At 37.6% G+C, this 27,501-nt stretch overlaps 1 protein-coding gene across 1 annotated transcript; it reads right to left on the bottom strand.

Moving 5' to 3' along the window:
* Positions 1–5,999: 5,999 nt before the first annotated feature.
* On the bottom strand, positions 6,000–8,975 carry LOC129895767 (probable pectinesterase/pectinesterase inhibitor 51). The gene is made up of 3 exons (XM_055971531.1): positions 8,249–8,975; positions 7,654–7,955; positions 6,000–6,965 (listed from the first exon to the last, which is right to left on the bottom strand). Exons 1-3 carry the CDS (start codon positions 8,860–8,862, stop codon positions 6,277–6,279), a joined length of 1,605 nt encoding a protein of 534 aa, XP_055827506.1. The 5' UTR covers positions 8,863–8,975; the 3' UTR covers positions 6,000–6,276.
* Positions 8,976–27,501: the final 18,526 nt, after the last annotated feature.

The raw sequence follows: 27,501 nt of genomic DNA on the forward strand, positions 1-27,501 counted from the left end.
TCCATATCATGTTTAGTTGCGGATTGACTATAGATAACATGTGTGTATACGAGTGTCCACTTTGGACACTAGTCACTACCTATGGGGTTAGGTCGTAACACTTTCTTATTTCTGGAGTAGATCAAAATATTGTCAATGAACACAATAACAAACATATCCAAATACCGCTTAAATACTTTGTTCATGAGAACCATGAATATTGCAGGAGCGTTAGTCAAACCATAGGACATAATAAGGAACTTATAATGACCATAACAGGTTCTGAAAGTTGTCTTTGAGATGTCACTTTCTCTTACTTTCAATTGATGATAACCATATTTGAGGTCTATCTTGGAGAAACAAGTGGCACCCTGAAGTTGGTTAAATAGGTCATCGATTCTGGGAAGAGGATACATATTTTTTATGGTGGCCTTGTTTAACTGACGGTAATCGATATATTCTAAGAAAAACCATATTTATTTTGCACAAATAGGGCATGAGCTCCCAAAGGTGAGACACCCGATTTGAACTGAAGGGATGTTGTCGCAACACTAGAGTCTCTAACGCGGACAATGTGATAGATTCACCCCTTGGAAACTAACTTTCTGGCCTTAAGGTATGAGATAAAGTGACCCTTAGGCACTGCTGGAGTACCTTTCCAATTATAAACTGGCTCATTAGGAAACTAAAAGTTGACTACTCGGGTTATACAATCTATGGAGGCATGACAAGCATACAGTTTATGTATGCCTAGAATGACATCAAAATCTACCATGTCTAACTTGACTAAGTCAGTTATGGTGTCCTTATGATAGACTAAGATTATTCAATATCAATAGACTCTCTTAGAAAGACTAGACTCACCAACTGGAGTAGACATACTGAAAGATTTAAGAAGACGTTCTGAATCAATCCCAAACTCCATGCAATATAAGAAGTCACAAATGACAAATCTGTACCTACATCAAGTAAGGCATAAACATCAAAGGAAAAGACTTTAAGAATACCAGTGATGATGTCTGGCTAGTTCTCCTGATATTGGCAGCTAATCATAACATACAGACGGTTTGAACCTCCGTCTATCCCTGCAGTAGTACCTCTCTAGAAAACCTACCCGATGGTACCATTGATGAAGACTGGACCTTATTTCCCCATTACCCCACTTCTACATTGGATAGTCTTTCAAAAAAGTAACCCATATGTCCACACTTATATCAACTATTTTTGCCTCACGACATGCTCTTAGATGGTGCCTACCACACTTACCATAGGGTGAGTAACGAGATATCACCTGAACCATACTACCTTGCGACTACGAATCCTTAGGTCTAAAACTCTGATTATTCTGGTACCTCTGATCATTTTTGTTATTGTAGGTGCACTTGCTTATGATGATTCATGTCCAGATGACCTCTTCTACAAAAAGGAGATGTTGCCAATACCATTTCTCTGTTGACTGGGCTTATTTCATGTCGACTTTTCCCTCTTATTCAGCTGCTCCTATCTATCCTTTATCTTGTCTTCCTCAACCTGTTGCACATACACCATAAGCCTGGAGATATCTATATGAAAAATTAGTGAATTGGCCTTTAACTCTTTCTTCACATGTTTTCCCAATCCAGACACAAACATCCTCTTCTTTGATCTCACATCTGAAACCATCTCCGAAATATATTGTGACAACTAGATAAACTTGAGACTGTACTCTTTCACAGTCAACCCTTCCTATTTCAAATTCACAAACTCTTCTACCTTCTTCTCCCTTGGCTCTCATGGAAAGAAGTAATCCAAGAATGCACCCTCGAACTCATCCCATGTAGCTGGTTCAACATCTTCACCACGACTCTCCTCCCACTGAATTTTACCAAATGTTGGCTTCATCCTTGAGTTGATAAGAAACAAGTTCAACTCTTTCAATCTTAGTAGAATGCATTGCCTTCAAAACTTTCCACATCTTATCAATAAAATTTTAGAGATCCTCATCTACTTTGGTCCCGGTGAAAACTAACAGATATTTTCTCAAGAAATCCATAATCCTAGTCGCAACTGATGACTCTTAGGGACTGAAGCTAGTAAGTGGGGTGCCCTGACGATTCGACTAAGCAGCCATCAACTGAGTGAGCATCATAGTATCCCCCAAAATTCTGCTTCAGATATGGGGGAAGGGTGAGGAACAGGTGTCTGTGGAACCCCTTTAGTGCTACCAGATACCTCTTGAGTCCAAGCATCATTTCCATGATTATCTACATGAGCTCCATTTCTAGTCTGCATATTTGAAGGTGTAGGCATATTCCTTGAGCTAGTTCCAGCGGGAACCTCAGTGTTTGTGACATTCCTTTGAATGACGTTACACTTTGAAGGCATGATTTGAAAAGGCATAAACGCATGAGTTAGAAGGAACTTTATATAGAGTTAAACTTTATCATACGAATTTGGAGTATGAAAGAAGGGTAACACTTCCTTATGTCCTGTAGGAACCCTATTATAGAAGAACTCTACTAGAAACATGCTTCATATCAATAAAAAAGACTCTACTAGAAATGACTTCATATACATCCTAGGACTCTTGAACCTTGCGATCTGATATCAAGTTTGTCATGCCCCGAGTCTAAACCTTAGACGTAGACGACACTTGAAAACCATTGCTGATCCCAAGCAAACCCTTAACCTGATCGACTACTAAGCAGAAGATTAACTCAAATAGCAAAATATTTAAAAAGGTGAACATTTAAAATACTCAAATAGCAAAAGCTTTAAAAAGGTAAGCATTTAAAATACCTTAATGTAACTCATGCATCTGTATGAAATATTTGAAAATATTGTAAAATAATGTTCTAAACATATGTCTGAAATAACTTAATTGACTCTCTAGATTTATCCTTGAAGCCTCTAATAACTAAATATAGGTACTAGGATAGGACCCACGGCTACCTCAAAAGCATTGCTAAATACTGAAAGCAATAACTGTGAAGGAGTCCTCCCAAAGCAAGGAGGTTTCACCAAAAGCTGACGGATTGTGATCTCAAAAGAGTGCCTTTTGATGATTCTAAATAACTGCATCTACATCATAAAATGATGCAGCGTTGAATGATGACAGTACATGGAATGTGCGGTATGTAATACAGTTGAATGAAAAAATAACTGAATTGAATAGAAACACTAATAATAATAACTTAGCTGAAATGTAAAGCATGAATGTAAAAATAGAACATGTAAAACTTTACAACTGAGATAATGCAGTATATATATATATATATATATATATATATATATATATATATATATATAATTTACTTTTTAGGAAGTTTCTCTTACCGACAACCATCACTATTAGCCTCGTGATAATAAAACGTCTAGTCCACATTATCGGAGTTATCCTATACCTTGACAGAACACAGAGAAACAACTCAACTTATGGATCTAAGTAAAAATCCCTTATCAGGGATTGAGATGAGGAATCGCCTGAACTAATAAAATGATCCTATCATACACTAGCTATGTAGCTTATGGGATTTAAGTTATCTGAACTCTTACTCAAATCGATGCTCAATACAACTCTCAAAACAATGTAATGATGCTTATAATAGTAATATTGTCTATGATGAGTCAATGCTCAAAATACTTCTGTGAAGCTATATTGAACTTTACTTTAACTGACTGAAGACTACTTTCTCAAACTGTAAATGGTTTCTTTAAAAGTAGCCATGCTCAGTACTGTTAAAATAATGCAATTAGAATACTTAGAGCCTGTTTGGATTGGCTTATAACTTGTTTATAAGCTATTTTCAGCTTTTTGAGTTTTTGGCTGGCCAACTTAAGCCATTTTATTCTTAAAATAAGCCCAAAAAAATAATTGAATATGTTTGGCTTAGCTTATCTAAAGCAACCTATAAGTTGAAAACAACTTATAAGCCCAAAAAAATAAGTTGGGCTACCCCAACTTTTTTTATCTTATAAGTTGTTTTTAACTTGTAAGCTGCTTAAAATAAGTTAAGTCAAACAAGCAATTATTGTTCCTTTAAAGTTCGTCTTCAATTGATAACTTAATAATACTTGAACTTTACTTTAATCAAACAAATGTGTAATATATAAAAATTTAAAATCTTCAAACAACTCTTAGCTAAATAGGGTTCATGTGAAATATAAATATGCACAACAACCAAGAATTCACATAAAGAATCATAAGTTCAACGACACGGATTCGAATTCAATAAATAAAGAATAATAGAAACTCAAAATTCAGGAAGAATTACGTTAAAACCCTAGGCTTAAATCTTACTGACTGAATTTAGATGTAGGGCGTGAGGATGAACTTAGTCCAACACTATGTGTAGCCTTACATACCTGAAAGAATAAGATTCTTGAAGAACACGCTTGAACCTATCTTTTCTCCTCTTGAAACCTTGCTCTAAGTCTTCAGAGTGATTATGAGAGGAAAAAGGTTGAATGGTACTATTAAGGGACTTAATTAGGTGTAAAACCATCGGGGCTTGCACTTAGAAAGGGTTAGAAAAGAGAAAAATAACCCTGATTTAAAACTAATTGGGACATTAATGGGTCGATCTATGGACCATAGAAACTTCTATGGGCCTTAGAAGACCTCTCATGTAAAGTGGGGTGTCTTTCTGGGTTTCTGAGGTTGGGGTCTACAAACCCCTCTACGGGTCATCAGACCTTCTACGACCCATCTTATCTAGTCATAGAAAAAATATTGAGGGAGAGCTCTCTGAAATTGGGTCTAGGGTGCCTTCTACAGTTCGCATACCCTTCTATGGGTTGTATAAAGGCTTGTCCTAAACACTTGAAATTTTCAAGTTTCAAGACTTGATCTACGGATCAGACCTTGATTTTAGTGATTATATTTGTGATTCTCCGATGGCTATAAGTATACAATTATTCAAGTAGCTTGTTGGGCATCTTGAAGCATGTGTTTAATAAAGCCAAAAGGGGGGAATTGTGATACTGTAATGTTTATAACCCATTGGTCTAACTTAGTTCAAATAATATGTGTTCTTTGATGTTTCATTTAGACTTAAACTATCTAGAAAGGTTAATCACCGTACACAAGGAGTTTGAATGTGTCATCATCAAAAAGAGGAAATTTGTTGAGTTTGGGTTTTTCGATGATTGCCAAAGTAATGAAACATATTCATGCAACAGGTATGTGCTACTCTTTCCAACTCGAGTTAGGACTCTTTGAATAAAAGAAGTCTCAAAGCAGAAAGGATCGTTAGTCCATACAAAGCACATCCTGGATAGGAGTCCTTGTTACCAAGAGCTCTAAGACAAATGGGAGTACGACTAAGAGTGATAAATATACAAGATCTTCTTCAATGAGATTTATGCACTTACATTGAGAGAAAAGGCAGAACACAATCAGATAAGTAAAGAGAATATTTGAGAGAGTTTTTCTTGAAGATCGAAGTGCAGCTGATATGAAGAACTAGCTTGAAGAGTCTGATCCATAGTCATATGGCATAGGGTCTCTAAGTCTAGTTTCTAAGTATTAGAAAATTCAATCAAGTTGTAATATATTGTTTTTCTAGAATTGTGTTTAGGAAACGATATTGAATAGTATAAAATTCAAGTTGGGGTTAACTTGAAGTGGAGTTCAACAATCTAGGAGATTGTTGAAAGATGGGAGTTAGAGTCGGTTCCTAAGATTGCATAGCTTGTAATTTGAATTTGTTGAGGCTCATTGTTTGGGAGAAATCCTACAGAGGTATAGTTCATGTTTTTATCACCCTTGTAAGTTGGGTGTTTTCAATGTAATAACTGTGTGTTTGTTATTTTCCACTGTTTTACTATTCCGATTAGGTCATTAGAGAAACACGTGACTTAACATGTTTCATAGAAAAAATAGAAGTGCACAAAATATCAACATCAGTGCCTAAGGGTCAGACAACATCCAACACCTTATGTAATTAGTTTGATAATCAATTGAGCGACTATGAAACAACATCAACACATTGTAAGTAGTCAAAGTCATCCTTTCTATTGCAAAAAAAAAAAGTGTGTTTTACAAAATAAGCAACATTAATGACTACATTATGTTGCTTCATCACGAATTTCATGAAAAAGAAGTTGAGTTTTGATCACAATTTGCTTCATCACGAATTTCATGAAAAAGAAGTTGAGTTTTGATCACAATTTAAGCCGCTTGTAGCAAAGACAAAACGTTCAAACTCCCTTCAATGATCTATACAGAGTTAGTTGAACTTGGAGTTAAATGGAGGATTTCTGCAATTCAGCAGATAAAATTGTTTTGTCAAATAATTAATGAGTTAATAATATTCTCTATAAATCATGAAGAGGAATCCATTGATGGCCCTGAATGAAATTCTGAACAGAGTATGAATACACATGGTGAGCTGGAATTTGGCTACTCCACCATACTCGTTCTTTGGCATTGGCTGCAGCCCCTATATTTCCAAATTCTCCATAGTAAAGCGTATTCAAAGCAAATTCGCCACTCCAAGGCATCCATCCAGCAGGATTAATAAGATCCCCAAATTGACATTGTAAAAAAACTGCCTTGGAATATTCCTTCCACGGCCTTCCAAGGAAAGTTTTGTGTACACTAGGATTACTGTAATACAACTTCATATATTCTGGAGTTCCGTTGATGGAACAATTGTGGAAGACGAAGCCCGTTGATTGACCTGGCTCTATTCTACCGTGAGCAGTGATAGCATTGGTTTCTCCATTCTCTGGATTAACTATCCGGGGGGAAACTAGAATGTCACAGTCTTGGAAGAAGGCAGCCGCGTTTCCAAAAATAAAGTCTATATTACCTTGTATACGACATGACTTGTAATATTGGCGCAAAGAATTGACGTAAAGTGTGTCTTGGTTGCCCACAAATTCGCAACTTTCTACGACAGAATGATCACTACTGGATCGAAAAGCTACTGCTTGTTGAGCATCAGCACCTGCCGTGTTTTGAATGGTTAGATCCTTTGCCATGAATCCATCCCCAAGTACTCCTGTTTTTAAAACAAAATAATAAAACATGATCAGAACAACCTAAAGCAAAAATTATCAGGTGTAGCTCTAAAGCAGATATACACCTTGGGATAATTTTTTTGAGTTAAAAGGGACAATTAAAATGGAACAAGAAAGTATTATGAAAAGTTTAGTAACTTTATATATTATTATAATAATGAATAAAAATTAATAATTTAAATGTGACGAAATATGATTTTACAGATATTATTCATTGATCATATTTGAATATTTCCCCTCTAGCACCAACTAACTTGAAATATTAATTATAGGACGGGACAATTTTATCCAATAATTTGGCAAGAAGTGCGACTTTTGGATGCCAATGCATATTATGAGCATTAAGTGCTAACATAGTATGCTAGTAGAAATAAACGAGGACGTAAAATTAATGGAAGGTCCGGGCGGCTGCGCCAAGTTCATTTTCAGTCGTTGCAATTTTAATATTCAAAACATTAGTAGATGCAACTGTTTATACTATATTTATAGTCTTCAAATTCCAAGTGAGTAAGACTTTACTGCTAATATACAATGGACAAAAAACTAATTGTGGCCCAGTGCCTTATCTCCACAATCATTTTCCGAATTATCGATTTTAGAATGAAATTTGGACTTGATTAACTTTATCAAAATTTACACACACAAAAAAAGAGAAAATAAATCACTTACCGACAGTAGCAGATTCAAAAGTGGCGACGCCACTATTGGCCATGTGACCAACATTTAATGATCCTGTAATAACAGTTTGTCCCATGCCATCTCCTAAAAACACCAAATTCCTCTTTGCCATAGGAACCCGAACAATCTCATCATACAACCCCGCCTTAATCCATATCACAAATCTCTGAGAGACCAAGTTGTTGGGCGCTGCATTCACCGCATCCTGCACCGTTCTATAGTCACAATTTCCTGCCTTGCAAACCATCACATTCGGCTTCAAATTCGATGGCACCCCTCCCTTCACATCCATTCTGATAATGTACAAACATAATTAAATAACTAGTTAAAATATGTTTTTTTTAACAATTGCTTCTTTTGTTTCAATTTATTTATCTTATTATTATTTTTAATTTATTTAAAAAATAAACGTCTTTTACTGTTTTGGACAATTCTTTAATTTTAACTTCATGCTTAATCCAAGAACATTCAGGTATAGTTGACATATTTTTTAAATTCAAGATATTTAAATATTTTTTTTAATTTCTCAAACTTCCTGTCATGTTACAATCTGATAGACAAATTGAAACCCCGAGCTGTATAATACCTGGTCCCTATAACGCCTTCCCAAAATCCTTGACGCTCGGTTTTAGGCGGACTCCATGATGCGATTTGGTTCCCATGAATGTCGTAATTGATTATCATCCCCAAAGTGTTGCTGGTGAACTCAATCAATGACTCCATTAACACTATGGTTTGTATCACTCGAGAGGTGTCATTGACCTTTTGTAAACCCGAGGAGCAGCCGTGTTGATACCCCAAGGCTGCGCTCATCCATGCTCGAGCGTCCTTAATTTCGCCTCTTGGCAATGCATCATTAGCCGTCTGTTTTAATCTGTATTCCGAAAAAGCAAGTCCCTCCACACAATTTATCGCGGCGACCGTAACATTCACGTTTCCATCCGAAATTTTTTGTATATCTTTCACCAAGACCTGTGCCTTGGCGAGTTTGTGCGAGGAGCGAGCAACCGCTGAATAGATTATTTGAAGGGTTGAGAGGTTAGAAGGAAAGTGATTATGGAAGGAAGCCTCACATTTTGATGGGTCACGTGAGACCTTACAGGCTCCTCTAATCTCACGCGGCAAATGGTGGTGATATTTGGCGTGACAGAGGGAGAAGAATAAGAAGAGGATTGCCAGAGAGAAATTACCTGACGCCATTGAATTGCATTAGTTATGAGGTAATTTAGAATTTGTTGGGTAGCTTTCTTCAACTTGTCATTGTGCATTGTATATATATGGATCAATGGTTGAAAAAAAGTGTTTGACCAGTGTGAAAGTGAGGGGCTAAGGATGAGTTTGGGAGAATGGTACGAAGTGTGAGGATAGGCTTCTGTTGAGGTTTTGGGGTGCAATGGTAGAGAAATCACTAAATTTCACGTGGTATAAAATATATATTTTTTGATCATACTAAAATAGCTTAAATATATTTCTTATATTAATAGTTAAGTCAAATTAATAAATATTTTATAACTTTAAGTTTTACACTTAACTATGCTTACAAGTAAACTTAAATTGAAAAATCTTAATAGATCAATTGGTTGATTTTAGAACTTTCACTTTTATTGATCAGTTGAATTATCTACCTTATAATACCCCATAGGAAAACCTAAATTAATTTAATGTAACAAAAAAAAATTGTGATATAAGCAATGAATAAGGCTACTATTATATACTATATACGTGAAAATTGAAATCAACTCGAGAGAGGGGCGCCGCAAGGGTTGAAGAGAGTTTCACGAAATTCAGGACGATAGGACTTGCTAACATGGCATGCTTCTAAAGGCTAGAAACCTACTCATCTTCTTCTTCTTTTTGTGATTTTTTTGAATTTTTTTCATTGTCTTTCATATTTTTACTTTTATAATTTGAAGGTAATATTTAGAAAATACCACAACTATTATTATTCAATTAAATGGACAATGAATACGTATTAATGTCCAGTTACACTATCTTTCACCTCCTACGTTTTTCATATTCTCCCATAAATACACATTTAGTGTTCTGCTACAAATACCATCATTTGGTGTACGTAAGTAGGGTGGTCAATTTTTCACAAGGTAAAGCTGTTGCCGAGCGGCGGAGATTTGACAGTACACTTGGGGAGTTGTGGCGGAGGAAGGTGCGGGGGCCTTGCTGTTGGTTTGGGATGACAAGACTTCTCACAGCGACTTCTTCATTCAAACGGTATGATACTTGCTCCTTTATGGATAATCTTATGGTGAATGATCATCAATTTGTTCACTATCAATTTTACATTTTTCATGTCATGTATCCCACTCAACATTTAGTCATTATTTTGAGGATATGATATTCTCTACATATTTTTTTGAGAATTTTTCACACCGTCTAACTTAGTTAAAAGTTTTACATATCTTATGATAGTATTTACTATTCCTTGTAACTATATATTTTGTTATAGTTATTGTTCTTTTTCTCCGGAATATTATTTTATCAAGTTTTCTATAGTATTTTGTTATGATTTTTTCATTTTTACTATTTTTTTCACGATATATTTTTCCTTGAGTAGAAAATCTATAGAAAACAGTCTCTCTACCTCCCAAACCCAAGGTAAGGGCACTCTACACTCCCCATGTGATTTCATATTCATGTGCTAATCATTTTAATCTCCAATTTACAAAACCGTCATAAATAATATTCTTTTGGAATATCTCAAATACCGTTTGTTTGAGTCAGCCATGTAATATTTGGCATTAATAACAGTAAAACCCAATTAAAATTGTGTTAGCTGACGTAGTAGCTAGCTAGCTATCTGCACTTTGTAAAAGCATAAAATAATTTCAATTATTATTATTCAAATTTCTAATATTTTTCTTAATATTTATTATTTATTCCATGTTGAAAAACAAATTCCACACTAATTAGATTATTAATCTTTTAAGATTTTTAATGCATCCCATCATCTCTATCATAAGTGTAAGGAAAGAGGAAGAGACTTTCGTAACGGAACGAATATTAATTATAAAATTATGAGTATTAAAGTGTACTTTAATTTGTAATAGAGTATATCTTTTCTTTCTAATGCTTTGACCAATCAATTTAAATTTTGAAAAATATATATAGGTGGTCCATAGAAATATTCAAACTACATTGTGATGAGTTTTTGAATACTTTTCAAATTTTTTACCTACTATTGAAATTAGAGAACAATGAAATATTTAATCGTGATAGCGAGCAATTGATTGATAATACTCTGTGTTACAAATAGATTGTACTCAATTTGTGTTTTTTGTTTCTTAATGAATTAGTGATAATTTGTTTATATATATATATATATATATATATATATATATATATATATATTATAGAAGTTGATAGTTACATTGAATTCTTTAATTATTGATTGGGCATTTTCTCTTTCAATTTGTGTTTTACAGAATTTGGTAATTGTATGAATGGATGACGAGATTCTGAATTTTTGCTGGACAAAGTAGTGGACTCTTTCATATTTTGTAACACAGAAGAATACTTTTGACTACTTATCTATTCATGTCTCAAAGATAATTGTTAAAGTGTTATAGATTTCACTACTAAAAAACTGTCAAAAACGACACAAAAAGAGATGGACTGCGTCGCTTTTTTAGTCAAACTCGACGGAAAAGCGATGTAGTCACTTTCGTCTCTTTTTGCTCGACGCTTTTAATAAAGCGACGGATTGCATCGCAAAAAGCGACAGATTGCGTCATTTTATTTTTAAATTTTTAATTTTTTTTTTCCAGAAAAGCGACGGACAAAGGGTCCCCTATCCGTCGCTTTTGTTCTTGGTGTTCTTGAAAATTTTCAGAAAAGCGACAGACATAGGGTCCCTGTCCGTTGCTTTTTTTCCTGGTGTTCTTGAAAATTTTTAAAAAAGCAACGGACATTAGGGTCCCTGTCCGTCGTTTTTCTAAAAAAAAAATTAAAAAAGATTTTAGAAAAGCGACGGACTAAAGGACCCTGTCCGTCGCTTTTCAACATTTTTGACAGCAGAAAGCAATTAAAATGCAATTTAATAATAATCAATACAATCCAATCCAACACAACTAACCAACCAACAAAACATACAATATACATCATAACAAACATAATTAAACACTCAAAACGAATGAAGTCATAATATTTTAAAATCTTTCAAATTTAGAAACTTAAAGTTCATATATTATCCTACAATAATTCAACATTTCTAAAGTGCAAGTTGGATTTTTTTGGACAGTTAAAATACAAACTAATTCCAACAAGTAAACCAAATCAAAGTAAGTGTCAACACTGAATGAACACAAATTGATCTTGCAAGAAAATTAATTTTGTCGTCAATAGGATCAACTAATGTTGTCAGTTATGCTAAACTAACACTTTATCACTAAAGCACACTCTAAAAATTCAAACATATCCTAAGAAATCAAACAAACCCTAAGCAAAATGCAAGTGTTGTACATTGAATAAAAAAATCTATATATACAATAATTAAAATTGAAGAGGAAAAAATACCTCGATTTTTTTTAATTAGGGCTGAGATGGAGGGGTTGGTGGCAGTGGGCTTGGCGGCGTCGAATATTGAAATATTTAATTAAATTGTACCCCTGCATTTAAAATTTTGTACAAAAATATTCAAGCTTAATTAATTATTTCAAGTATCTAAAGTTGAGAATTTATACAAACCAAAATAATTTCTAACTACTTAATTAAAAAATTCTAAAGTTCAAGTTCTAAAATCTAAGTTCAAGTAAAAATCCTAAAGTTCAACTTAAAAATCCCAAAGTTCAAGTTTTAAATTCAAGTTCAAAGTTCACAACTAAAAGTTTACATGCATATCCTTCAAAAATTCAAGAATTCTTAAGTTCAACATTTCTAAAATTCAAGTTGGTTTTTTTCTAAGTTAAAGTATAAACTTTCAAATTTCAAGTATAATTAAAGTTCAAGTATCTAAAGTTGAGAATTTATACAAACCAAAAAAATTCCTAAGTACTTCAAAAATCCTAAAATTCAAGTTCTAAAATCTAAGTTCAAGCTAAAAAATCCTAATATTCAACTTTAAAAAATTCTAAATTCCAAGTTCAAAATTTAAGTTGAAAGTTCACAAGTTAAAGTTCATGTATCCTAAAATAATTCAACATTTCTAAAGTTTAAGTTTAATTAATTCTTAAAAACCACACTTCAAGAAACAAAGTTAATAACTTCATGAAAAATATAAATAATTCAAAATTTCTAAAGTTCACAACCTAAGTTCAAATAAGTAAATGCTACACCAAAAAAAATAATAATCTAAATTCAACTTAAAAAATTCGGCCTAAAGTTCAAGTTCAAAGTTCTAAATTCAATACAGCTTATGATTAAGTTCTAAGTTGTAATTAGAACATCTAAATAAGTTCTACGTTTCTAACTTCTATAATTACTTCTTAAATCTAACTTTTAACTTCAACAACACTTCAATTCAAATTAAAAAATACCCAACTTTACAATCTAATTCAAAAAACCCAATTCAACTAAAACTCCAAAATCGTCATTCACTATTTTTAAAAGAGAGTATAAAATAAAAAAATGGGAGAAACTGTGGTTGATATTTAGTAGGGGGCGACGGACAGCGTCGCAAAGTCTGTCGTTCCATTTAAATATTTTTGACCAAAACAGGGACGGAGTAAGTGACGTCGTCCTTCGCTATTTTTAAAAAAAAATTAAAAATTAAAAATAATAAAATAAAAATTATAAAAAAGATATTATAAATTAAAATTAAAAATAAGTGAAGGACTCTATCTCTTATTTTAAATTAAAAATAATTATTTTTATCGGAAGCGACGGACGGCGTCGCCGTTTATATTAAATAATTAATTATTAATTAAAAATATTTTTGGCACAAAAATCCTCTAAAAAGCGACGGACATAGAGTCACTATCCGTCGCTTTTTAAAATAAAATGAAAAATAAAAAATATAAGCGACAGACAGTGTCCCTTTGTCCATCGCTTTTTACCATCGACGCAGTCCATCGCTTTTCTTTCCGTCGTTTTTTTTACCATTTTTTAGTAGTGTTTGGATGGTTTCTCTTTTTATTATTTAATCACTACAATGATCCTCTTAGTTTGACGTAAAAATGTTATGGTAGTTTAAAAATATATAACTTTTTTTAAGAATAATTAATAGTAAGATATTTGTATTATATTGCATGTATCAATTAAATGAAAAATCTATTTGTACATATTAGTACCTTGTGTCATCAATGATATAGATGTTGTAGGAGTTTTTATGACAAGACTTGTATTGTTTGTTTCTTTTCATCATCTCATTTTCCAACTTTCTTTTTGTATGATGTGAATTATATTACGTAATATTTAAAAGAAATCTCTTAAATTTTTAGGAGTATCACCTAAATTTATTTGAGGTAGTAGTTATGCCATATGAAAAATGCCTATGTACGATTTAACTTGAATGCCAACATTTACTATATAGCATTGCTAAGTAGCAGTGAACTCATTTTCTATGGAAGTTCCTTTTCATTAATGATTTTAGCGTACAGATTCATTCATGATTTTTTGTGCATACAAATAAATCTTTGTTATACCGCGACAATTAATATTTTCTTTCTTGCTTGCGTCAGTAATTAAATTACCACCAGTCCCTCTCGAATGGGCATACACTCCCATGTAAAAACTGCGAATCCATTATCTATGGAGAAAGCAACACCAACTGAGAGCCAACATTAATATTGAAATGCTATAAGATCCATCATTAATGATTAATGATTGCGAAACTAATGCTTTATATATAGTAGTAGATTCTATATGTGAATAATAAATAATGATTTTCACTTGGTGGTTCTCGTGAAGATTGTTGTATTACCTTCAAATTATAAAAAAAATATGAAAGACAATTAATGAAAAATATTCAAAAAAATCACAAAAAAAGATAAATAGTTTTCTTCTCAATAATTCATCCTCATTTGAAAAAATGGCTACCAAAAATTTTCAATTATAAAAAATATTATATAAATTCAATATAATCATAATTACTGCGCGAAGCGTGGACCTATTCACTAGTTTAATTGATAACAGAAAAATTATCAACATGACATAATATTTGTTGTTTCTTTTTTCATGTAGAATGATACATAGTTAATAAGTAATAGTATCATTTACATCAATATTATTAAAAGATAATATATACTCTCAAATCATAAATGTATTTGAAACTTTTTTCGTTTAAAATTAAATTTTAAATTCTCTTAGAATATTTTTCTAAGTATGCGAGATAGATGTGGAAAGGCCCGTCTATTGGTCCAATATTATAATATAAAATTGTATTATAGTTATTTTTTTTTATGAGAAGGGAAATTCTTATTTTAAAATTATGTCAAATGCATACATCAAACCAAATGACTAGTGTCAATGATAGTTTTTCATACACTATTTAAGAATTCTCCTATAAAAAAATTAAAATAATAAATATTATTCACATGAACCATGAAGAGTGAAGACATGAGACGACCCTGCTTATTTTTACTCTCATCTTGAAGCACCCTTTTAGAGATGTGAACAGCTTGAGCAGTTGTCTTCTCTTTCAATACCTTTGAAGGCAGTTGAGACTTTTCTTTTCTACGTAATTGCGGCAATTTGGCATTCAAAGAAAGAGGCACACCAACATGAAGGACTTAATTGTTCATACGTACTTCGTCAGAGCCCTCTAGATGTACGATAGGAGTCGGCCCAACAACATTCACTAAAGTCTGCAAATGATCATCAAGGAAATTTTCATGAGTTTTCTTCCACCAAGTCTGATAGTCAGATCCAAAAGACTTCCCTGTATTAGGCGTGGTGCGATTGAAGGAAAAGTTGCTCATGATGAAGAACGATTCATAGTTCAAATCCTCCAAAATATGAGTCCTTTGTCCAAAGAGGCATTACGAATATCATTACTCATGTAAGTCCCAACTAGGCTTATGTGTCAATTCGAGGCGAGCCGATTTCTTTTCTTGCCTCGGTGGGGCAGGTCCATACCTTAAAGGTTTCTTGGACCAGAATTTTATCCACTTGCTAAAAGATACTTCTTGGTTAGCACCGAAAGATGATGAAAGGCTGTGAATAAATATTCACAAGTTCGAGGAATGTATTTTTTCCTCTTTTCATCTAATGGCGTAAGTTTCGTGGCCTCAGGCACCATTTCTTCATAAAGAGAACCCCAAATTGACAAGACTCCGATAGTATGCAAATCCCAGAGAGAAATAGATAATTCCCCAATAGATGTAAGAAGTGTGTTTGTTTTGGGACACCAAGCTTCACAGAATGCTGGTAAAATATATGAATTACGGTCATAAGTGAAAAGAGATGCATAAATGGCATCATAAATTTGTGTCATACCCAAGACTTCTTGGCTCCTACCAAGTATATCTTCTATCCACGAGAATACCCTGGAATATGACGATACTGTACCACCCCTCAAAATTTTCCCTAAGATTCGGGCCTTCTTTGTGCACGTGTGGGGCCCATCGTATTTATTTCGAAGTATGTGTTTGAGTTAAGATGAGTCCCTCAGGAATTTAAGAGCGTTGGAGGTGATGTGGGGTCATTGAGGACCCCTAGGACCGAGCTAAGTCCAAAAGATCCGCCGTGGCTAAGTTTAGGATGAGTTCATGTAAGGGTCGACTTTTAACGACCTTATCTTTTGAAAGACGTCAATCTGGGTGGCCCACGACCTATCAAATTAAAGTTCGTCGAGTCTTCTTTCCAACGCCACCAAGAATGTAAAATTTGGAGTTCGGAGTCAAAAGATATGACGATCCGAAGATGAACTAGCACGACAGGAATTTCATTTTTGGCCTAGGGTGCAACTACTGGGAAATGGCCTTGGCGCTGTAAGGGTGCGACGCGCCACTATCGCGCCAGAAACATGCCTCAGTAATTTGGTCCTTGGCGCGACGCGCCACTAAAAGTTGTGCAGGGTTTTTCAGGCCAAATTCCCAGAATTTAGAACAATGGGCTTGGCGCTGTAAGGGCGCGACGCGCCACTATTGCGCCAGAAACATGCCTCAGTAGTTTGGTCCTTGGCGCGATGCGCCACTAAAAGTTATGCAGGTTTTAGGCGTAATTGGCCTTGGCGCTGTAAGGGCGCGACGCGCCACTATCGCGCCAAGGGCGTTTTGGCCTAATTTTTAGAATTTGGAGGAAGGGCAATTTGAGAATTGTCCCAAATTATATATACACAAGCCTTGTACATTTTGGGACCATTTTCTTCAGCCTCGACTCTCTCTCTAAAAAGTCCTAGGAGCTTCTCTCTCTCTCTCTTCTTCATCTTCTCCATTTCCAACAAAAAGAGTCCAAGAGCTTCAAGATTTGAGTCCCCCATTGAAGACCCAACATCAAGGTTTCTTCAAAGTCTTCAAACAAGGTATGTAAGGCTATCCAAAACATGGGCTAAGTTCACCCATGTGCCCTATTCTTGCTTGAGGTTAGATATTCATGAAAAATAGAGTTCTTGGTATGGTGTATGTCTATATGAACTTTGTCTCCTATTTATATAATGTTATATGTGTTGATGTTGTTGAGTCAAGAAGTCCTTAAATTCCTTCATGATTAGTATGAATTGATGGAGATGAATTATTGCTATGTTTTGTTGACCTCTTTAGCCATGTGAATATGTTGTTTAAGTCAATTTCCTTAAATGCGCTATTCTATTTGAATGGTTGAGTTGAAGTCATAGAGTTGTGTTAAATCTTGGGGAGATGTCATAAATGTTCATATAGAGGAGGCTTGATTGAGTTGATATGAGGAAGGAATTGGCAAGTGGACAAGGTCCTAAATGAGACTTGTCATTGTGCAAATGAGAACCGAGTTGATGAGGTGGTATTGTACCACATGAAACTAGCCGTGAGGGCTTGTTTGAGATGATTTGAGGAGTCTTATGAGCATAGAGTCATGGGAGGAGTATCGAGCACCGAAGCGGGTGAGAGTATAGTCCATACTCAAACCCCAGAAACTACGCCGCCAACGTAGGTAGGGTGGAACCGTTAAAGTCGGATGCTTCCCGAGGGATTGGAACCGTTAAAGTCAGATGCTTCCCATGGGATCAAACCGTTAAAGTCGGATGTTTCCCATTTGTATTGTCCTAAAATGATAGGACTTGACTAATCGATGGTACTCATGATTAGAGAGGCGTTCATACCCTGGCAAGGTATGGACGGACGTGGCAACAACGTCGGATTGTTGTACTATCATCGGCTCATAGGTGATGGTTGTCGGTTAAGAGAAACTCCTATTTAGGCCTTGTTAGTGCTCCGAGTCAGTTGAGTTAAGTGGCTTATGAGTTAGTCCTGTCTAAATTATTCTTGTTGGACTTAGGACATTGAGTGAGTTGGGATGTATACATGTATGAGTTGAGGTCCTGAGTTGATATTAATGTTTTCTTAATGTGGTTTCATCCGGCCATTTTACATACTCGTACATTCCATGTACTGACGCCATTTGGCCTGCATCGTTTCATGATGCAGAGACAGATACTAGAGATCATCAACCGGCGCTCCGTTGAAGACTCACATACACTTCCAGCCAGTCGGTGAGTCCTCCTAGTTCCCAGAGGATATTGGGCCTTCTTGTACAGTTTTGTTGTCTCTTCTTTTATCTAGATTGTTGGTAGCCATGGGCTTGTCATTGGCACCTTTTAGACTTGAATATAGACTTCGTAGACTGGAGTGTGGGGAGGATTAAACTGTTATCTTGAGGAGTCTTAATTTACTATTCTTGTTGGGTTGTGAATATTTAGCCTTCGACCCTTATAGTATGAAAAGTATTTCGTTAATTGAGTTCCGCTAAGAGAATGTGAATGAATGAATGAGTGACTGGACCAGGTGGTTCGTTCGGAGGTCAGAAATGGCCTTCGGGTGCCGGTTACGTCTAGGGTACCCTCCCAGGGCGTGACAAACATGGTATCAGAGCCTAGAGTTCAAGTGTCCTAGGGAGTCTATGAAGCCGTGTCTAGTAGAGTCTTGCTTATGGGTGTGTTGTGCACCACACTTATAGGCAGGAGGCTATAGGACATTAGGAATTGTTTCACTTCTTTCATACTCTGAATTTGTGCGATGGAGTTAAACTCCATGAAACTTCCTTTCTAATTCGTGCGTTTATACGTTACAAATAATGCCTCCAAAACGTACGGCTAACCAGAGGAATGTTGATAACGTTGGGATGCCACAGTCAGAGGCATGCCCAGCAAGGGCTACAGGCCGACCCGCAAGATATGCGGAGGCCCCTCAAATGCCATCTACCCCACCTACACCCACATCCGAGGCTGAATTTCGAGGGGCAATTGCAATGCTCACGCAACTAATGGCTGCCAAAAGTGGTAATCAGAGTTCGCCGACTCTTAGCTCTAGCTCCCAAGAGCCATCTGCTGCCACTAGAATCAGAGACTTTCTGAGGATGAATCCACCGGCATTCATAGGTTCTAAAGTTGATGAAGATCCCCAAAACTTTATTGATGAAATGTGGAAAATTCTAAAAGCTATGCATGCCACGGAGATTGAGGGGGTCGAGTTGGTGTCCTACCAACTCAAAGATATGGCGAACATTTGGTATAACTAATGGGAAAAGAGTAGGGGTGAGGATGATGAACCTGCTAGATGGGATGAATTTGAGGGAGCCTTCCTTGACCACTTCTTTCCCCGAGAATTAAGGGAAGCAAAGGTGGATGAATTTGTTAATCTGAAGCAAGAGGGAATGACAGTTAAGGAGTATGGCCTGAAGTTCATCCAGCTGTCCAGGTATGCTCCAGAAATGATTCCTGATGTGAGGTCAAAGATGAGGAAGTTCGTCTTCGGATTAGGGAGGCATGTGAAGAAGGAGTGCAAGGCAGCATTGTTGATCTCGGATATGGATCTTTCTAGATTAATGGTGTATGCTCAACAGGTAGAGGAGGAGAAGAGAAAAGACAGAGAAGAGCACCTGAGCAAAAAGGCAAGGTCATCTGGGCATGAGAATGAGTAGAGGCAAAGCAAGGGCAGCAGATCCTTCTTCCAGAAGAGGCCTTCCAACTATGCCTCATCTACCGCCAGTGCACCGATGCCGCAAAACAGGTATGATAGGCAGGGACAGAGTCGGCAGAGTTTCAGACCCCAGGGTTCTCAATCTCAGGTCAGTGCAAGTCAAGGTGCGAGGGAGAAGCCATCATGCAGTAAGTGTGGTAGGCTCCACTTTGGAGAATGCAGAGCGGGAAGGGTTGGTTGTTATAAATGCGGCCAAATGGGCCACTTTCAGAGGGAGTGTCCAACAGGGGGAAATAAAGCCCAGCATTCTTTCACCGCACCGCCGGCTAGAGGTAATCAGAGGGGCACTACTTCAGGCACCAGCGGAGGTACCAACCGCCTATATGCCATGGGTAGTCGCCAAGATCAGGAGAACTCTCCAAACGTCGTGATGGGTATGATTCGAGTCTCTTCTTTTGATTGTTATGTATTGATGGATCCGGGTGCCACCCTATCTTTTGTGACTCCTTATGTGGCTAGTAAATTTGATAAAATTCCTGAATGTCTTCTTGAGCCTTTTAGTGCGGCCACTCCTGTCGGTGATTCTGTCTTAGCTGAGAGAGTCTATAAAGATTGCACTGTGTCCATTTATCACAGAGATATCTTGGCCGACCTAGTTGAGTTGGATATGGTTGACTTTGACGTGATCCTTGGCATGGAATGGCTCTATGTCTGTTATGCCTCTATTGATTGTAGAACTCAGATTGTCACGTTCAAATTCCCGAATGAGGCTATCATAGAGTGGAAGGGTAGTCCGATTGCGCCTAAGGTTAAGTTTATTTCATACCTTAGGGCCAGGAAGCTAATCTCAAAAGGGTGTGTTTATCACATTGTCCGAGTGAAAGGTGACAATATTGAGTCTCCATCCCTTGAGTCGGTTCCGATTGTCAATGAGTTTCCAGATGTCTTTCCTGAAGATCTGCCTGGAGTCCCTCCTGATAGGGAGATCGACTTCGGGATTGATGTTCCTCCTGATACCCAGCCTATCTCAATTCCTCCTTATAGAATGGCCCCAGCCGAGTTGAGAGAGTTGAAGGAGCAGTTGAAAGACTTATTAGATAAGGGATTTATTAGGCCGAGTGTCTTACCATGGGGAGCTCCGGTCCTATTTTTCGAAAGAAAGATGGGTCCCTTAGAATGTGTATTGACTACAGGCAGCTGAATAAGGTCACCATAAAGAACAAATACCCTCTCCCCAGAATAGATGATTTATTTGATCAGCTTCAGGGTGCCACGTGCTTCTCAAAGATAGACTTGAGATCTGGTTACCACCAGTTGAAGGTGAGAGAATGCGATATTCCGAAGATTGTTTTCCGGACTCGTTATTGCCGCTTTTATGGATCTCATGAACCGAGTATTCAAGCCATATCTTGATATGTTTGTGATTGTATTCATAGATGATATACTGATTTACTCCAAGAATGAGGAGGAGCATGCCCATCATTTTAGAGTCGTCTTGCAAACTTTGAGAGACCAGGTATTATATGCAAAGTTCTCTAAATGTGAATTTTCGCTTGCATCAGTGGCCTTTCTAGGCCACATTATATCTGGAGATGGTATTCAGGTTGATGCTCAGAAAATTGAGGCAGTGAAGAGTTGGCCCAGACCCACATCCTCGACAGAGATAAGGAGCTTCTTGGGTTTGGCTGGCTATTATCGAAGGTCCGTAGAGGGATTCTCCTCCATAGCATCACCATTGACTAAGCTGACTCAAAAGAAGGCTAAGTTCCAATGGTCCGAGGCTTGTGAGGAGAGTTTCCAGAAATTGAAGACTAAGCTAACCACTGCCCCTGTTCTAACCTTGGCCGATGCATCCAGAATTGGTTTGGGTTGTGTGTTGATGCAAAGGGGGAAGGTGATAGCCTATGCTTTAAGACAGCTTAAGGTTCACGAGAGGAATTACCCAACTCATGACCTTGAGCTGGCGGCTGTGGTGTTTGCGCTTAAAATCTGGCGCCACTACCTGTATGGAGTGCATATCGATGTATTCACCGATCACAAGAGTTTGCAATACGTCTTTAGCCAGAGGGAACTCAACTTGAGACAAAGGAGATGGCTTGAGCTACTCAAGGAATATGATATGAGCATCCTCTACCACCCAGGTAAAGCTAATGTTGTTGCTGATGCTCTTAGCAGGTTGTCTATGGGTAGCACTGCCCACGTGGAGGAAGGAAGGAGAGAATTGGCGAAAGAGGTACACAGATTAGCCCGATTGGGAGTTCATCTGGAAGAGAACAATGAAGGCAGAGTTACTATTCAGGATGGGTCTACGTCCTCACTTGTGGCAGAGGTAAAGGAGAAGAAAGACCAAGATCCCATCCTTCTCCAATTGAAGGGAATTGTTCACAAACAAGAGGTAATGGTTTTCACCAAAGGGGGAGATGGTGTGTTGAGGTACCAAAATAGATTATGTGTGCCGGATGTCGATGATGTTCGAGAGGGGATTATGGCCGAAGCGCATAGTTCCAGGTACTCCATTCATCCAGGCTCCACGAAAATGTATCATGACTTGAAGGAAACCTATTGGTGGAGTGGGATGAAGAAGGATATTGCGGAATTTGTTTCCAAGTGCCCAAATTGCCAACAGGTGAAGGTTGAGCATCAAAGGCCATGTGGTCTAGCCCAAAACATAGAAATTCCAGAATGGAAGTGGGAGATGATCAACATGGACTTTATTACAGGCTTGACGAAGTCCCGAAAGCAACATGATTCCATTTGGGTGATTGTGGATACAATGACGAAATCATCTCACTTCTTGGCGGCTAAGACTACTGACACCGCAGAAGATTATGCAAAGTTGTATATACAGGAGATCGTCAGATTACATGGGGTCCCCTTGTCTATTATCTCAGACAGAGGAGCTCAATTCACTTCCCAATTTTGGAAATCCTTTCAGAAGGGATTAGGTTCGAGGGTGAACTTGAGTACAACCTTCCATCCCCAGACAGATGGCCAAGCAGAGCGCACAATTCAGACATTGGAAGATATGTTGAGGGCGTGTGTGCTTGACTTCAAGGGAAATTGGGATGATCACTTACCTTTCATAGAGTTTGCATATAACAATAGCTATCACGCAAGCATTCAAATGGTTCCTTATAAAGCCTTGTATGGGAGGAGGTGTAGATCGCCCATTGGGTGGTTTGATGTTGGTGAAGCCGAGTTGATTGGGCCTGACCTCATTCACCAAGCCATGGAGAAGGTACGAATTATCCGAGAGAGGCTAAAAATAGCCCAAAGTCGCCAAAAATCTTACACCGATGTGAGAAGGAGGGACTTAGAGTTTGAGGTGGATGATTGGGTGTATTTGAAAGTGTCACCCATGAAGGGTGTCATGAGGTTTGGAAAGAAGGGGAAACTTAGTCCTCGATATATTGGTCCGTACCAAATTTTGAGGCGGATCGGGAGTGTTGCTTATAAGATGGACTTACCCTCAGAGCTAGATTCTATCCATCCGGTGTTCCACGTTTCAATGTTGAAAAAGTGCTTAGGCGATCCCTCGTTGGTAGTCCCCATTGACAGCGTTGGAATTAAGGATAACTTGTCTTATGAAGAGGTCCCAATCCAAATTTTTGATCGCCAGATTCGCAAACTGAGGAACAAAGAAATCGCCTCGGTCAAAGTTCTGTGGAGGAATCAACTTGTTGAGGAAGCCACATGGGAAGCGGAGGAAGCCATGAAGTCTAAATATCCACATCTATTCATGCCTACCGAGGAGAATATTGAAGGTAATGACCATTTCCTTGACTCGAATTCATTTGTACCTTTTTGAGTTTTGATTGAGAATTTGATTGATTTAATGACTGAGTTTTTATTGTGATTTATACCCCGAGTCCATTCTTGGTTGCTCGTCATTCGAGGACGAATGATCCCAAAGGGGAGATAATGTAACACCCCTTAAAATTTTCCCTAAGATTCGGGCCTTCTTTGTGCACGTGTGGGGCCCATCGTATTTATTTCAAAGTATGTGTTTGAGTTAAGATGAGTCCCTGAGGAATTTAAGAGCGTTGGAGGTGATGTGGGGTCATTGAGGACCCTTAGGACCGAGCTAAGTCCAAAAGATCCGTCGTGGCTAAGTTTAGGATGAGTTCATATAAGGGTCAATTTTTAACGACCCTATCTTCTGAAAGACGTCAATCTAGGTGGCCCACGACCTATCAAATTAAAGTTCGTCGAGTCTTCTTTCCAACGCCACTAAGAACGTAAATTTTGGAGTTCGGAGTCAAAAGATATGACGATCCGAAGATGAACTAGCACGACAGGAATTTCATTTTTGGCCTGGGGTGCAACTGCTGGGGAAATGGCCTTGGCGCTGTAAGGGTGCGACGCGCCCCTATCGCGCCAGAAACATGCCTCAGTAGTTTGGTCCTTGGCGCGACGCGCCACTAAAAGTTGTGCAGGGTTTTTCAGGCCAAATTCCCAGAATTTAGAACAATGGGTTTGGCGCTGTAAGGGCGCGACGCACCACTATCGCGCCAGAAACATGCCTCAGTAGTTTGGTCCTTGGCGCGACGCGCCACTAAAAGTTGTGCAGGTTTTAGGCGTAATTGGCCTTGGCGCTGTAAGGGCGCGACACGCCACTATCGCGCCAAGGGCGTTTTGGCCTAATTTTCAAAATTTGGAGGAAGGGCAATTTGGGAATTGTCCCAAATTATATATACACAAGCCTTGTACATTTTGGGACCATTTTCTTCAGCCTCGACTCTCTCTCTAAAAAGTCCTAGGAGCTTCTCTCTCTCTCTCTCTTCTTCATCTTCTCCATTTCCAACAAAAAGAGTCCAAGAGCTTCAAGATTTGAGTCCCCCATTGAAGAACCAACATCAAGGTTTCTTCAAAGTCTTCAAACAAGGTATGTAAGGCTATCCAAAACATGGGCTAAGTTCACCCATGTGCCCTATTCTTGCTTGAGGTTAGATATTCATGAAAAATAGAGTTCTTGGTATGGTGTATGTCTATATGAACTTTGTCTCCTATTTATATAATGTTATATGTGTTGATGTTGTTGAGTCAAGAAGTCCTTAAATTCCTTCATGATTAGTATGAATTGATGGAGATGAATTGTTGTTATGTTTTGTTGACCTCTTTAGCCATGTGAATATGTTGTTTAAGTCAATTTCCTTAAATGCGCTATTCTATTTGAATGGTTGAGTTGAAGTCATAGAGTTGTGTTAAATCTTGGGGAGATGTCATAAATGTTCATATAGAGGAGGCTTGATTGAGTTGATACGAGGAAGGAATTGGCAAGTGGACAAGGTCCTAAATGAGACTTGTCATTGTGCAAATGAGAAACGAGTTGATGAGGTGGTATTGTACCACATGAAACTAGCCGTGAGGGCTTGTTTGAGATGATTTGAGGAGTCTTATGAGCATAGAGTCATGGGAGGAGTATCGAGCACCGAAGTGGGTGAGAGTATAGTCCATAATCGAACCCCAGAAACTACGCCGCCAACGTAGGTAGGGATGGAACCGTTAAAGTCGAATGCTTCCTGAGGGATTGGAACCGTTAAAGTCGGATGCTTCCCGTGGGATCGAACCGTTAAAGTCGGATGTTTCCCATTTGTATTGTCCTAAAATGATAGGACTTGACTAATCGATGGTACTCATGATTAGAGAGGCGTTCATACCCTGGCAAGGTATGGACGGACGTGGCAACAATGTCGGATTGTTGTACTATCACCGGCTCATAGGTGATGGTTGTCGGTTAAGAGAAACTCCCATTTAGGCCTTGTTAGTGCTCCGAGTCAGTTGAGTTAAGTGGCTTATGAGTTAGTCCTGTCTAAATTATTCTTGTTGGACTTAGGACATTGAGTGAGTTGGGATGTATACATGTATGAGTTGAGGTCCTGAGTTGATATTGATATTTTCTTAATGTGGTTTCATCCGGCCATTTTACATACTCGTACATTCCATGTACTGACGCCATTTGGCCTGCATCGTTTCATGATGCAGAGACAGGTATTAGAGATCATCAACCGGCGCTCCGTTGAAGACTCACATACACTTCCAGCCAGTCGGTGAGTCCTCCTAGTTCCCGGAGGATATTGGGCCTTCTTGTACAGTTTTGTTGTCTCTTCTTTTATCTAGATTGTTGGTAGCCATGGTCTTGTCATTGGCACCTTTTAGACTTGAATAGAGGCTTCGTAGACTGGAGTTTGGGGAGGATTAAACTGTTATCTTGAGGAGTCTTAATTTACTATTCTTGTTAGGTTGTGAATGTTTAGCCTTCGGCCCTTATAGTATGAAAAGAATTTCATTAATTGAGTTCCGCTAAGAGAATGTGAATGAATGAATGAGTGACTGGACCAGGTGGTTCGTTCGGAGGTCAGAAATGGCCTTCGGGTGCCGGTTACGTCTAGGGTACCCTCCCGGGGTATGACAGATACTCTCCTTCAACTATCATTATATATCCCAAGCATATCTCATCTTGAATTATGCGATGACCTAAACTTGGAAGAGAAGTTGCAATATTAGCATGGTGATGATCTGGTGCTTGAAGAGACCACAACTTGAGTAGCTTATTGGAACTATGGGTTTGCACTGAAGTCCAATTCGCCATACAAAATGGGTTTTTGAAGGAAGGCCACGGACTCATATATCGACCAGCTAGTGGAGTATGAGTAAGAACCTGGTTTGCTCCACCCTCTCTTCAGTTTCAACTACAAGATGTCTAAGTTTGGTGGAGGAAGAGAAGTGTTATCTAAAAATCGTCATCTCTTCAAACTGCAAGGAATAAAAGAGGCCATTAGTGACCAAACTTGGACATACAAACAAAAACAAATCTTGTCAAGTGAGCTCTTTGTCATTCTTAAGGTGGGATGCTTATCCATCCCTTTTATGCCTTAAGAATATATTTAAATTACCTTTCTTAGGCTGGGGATGCGTATCCATCCCTTTACGCCATAAGATTACCTATCAATTACCTTCCTTAAGGTGTGGGGACACGTATCCATTCCTTCACACCTTAGCACCAATTTTTTGTGTTACTTTTCTTAGGGCAGGAATGCGTATCCATTCCTTTACACCATAAGATTACCTATAAATTACCTTCCCTATGGTGGAGACGCGTATCCATTCCTTCACACCTCAAGGCCAAATTATTGTGTTATCTTTCTCAAGGCGGGAGTACGTATCCATTTCTTTACGCCATAAGATTACCTTTAAATTACCTTCTTTAAGGTGGGGACGCATATCCATTCCTTCACACCTCAAGGCCAAATTATTGTGTTATCTTTCTCAAGGTGAGAATGTGTATCCATTCCTTTACGCCATAAGATTACCTCTAAATTACGTTCTTTAAGGTGGGGACGCATATCCATTCCTTCACACCTCAAGGCCAAATTATTGTGTTATCTTTCTCAAGGTGGAAATGCGTATCCATTCCTTTACGCCATAAGATTACCTCTAAATTACCTTCCTTAAAGTGGAGATGCATATCCATCCCTTCACATCTCAAATCAAAATTTTTGTGTTACGAAAAAACCTCTCCATTATATAACCTCCACAAGATATAAGTTGTTTCGATTGGTCTATAAAAAAAGACACAAAAAGGAAACATGACAAAACATACAATAAATAAATAAATATGTATACTTGCAATTTGATGCTTCACGTGGGACTCAAAAGAAGGTTAGCAAACAGAAGCTCCAATATTGTGAATGTCGATGATGAACAAAAAATAAGAAAAAGCATCTACATATAGATGCTAACTGAAGAAGAAAAACGTTTTCCTATATTAATTATGACTCATTTTTGGTTGAGGACTTTAGTTGCAATACTGCAAAAAATTGAAGTCGGCAGGAAA

This window comes from Solanum dulcamara, chromosome 7 (genome assembly GCF_947179165.1).
Source record: "Solanum dulcamara chromosome 7, daSolDulc1.2, whole genome shotgun sequence".
NCBI lineage: Eukaryota > Viridiplantae > Streptophyta > Magnoliopsida > Solanales > Solanaceae > Solanum > Solanum dulcamara.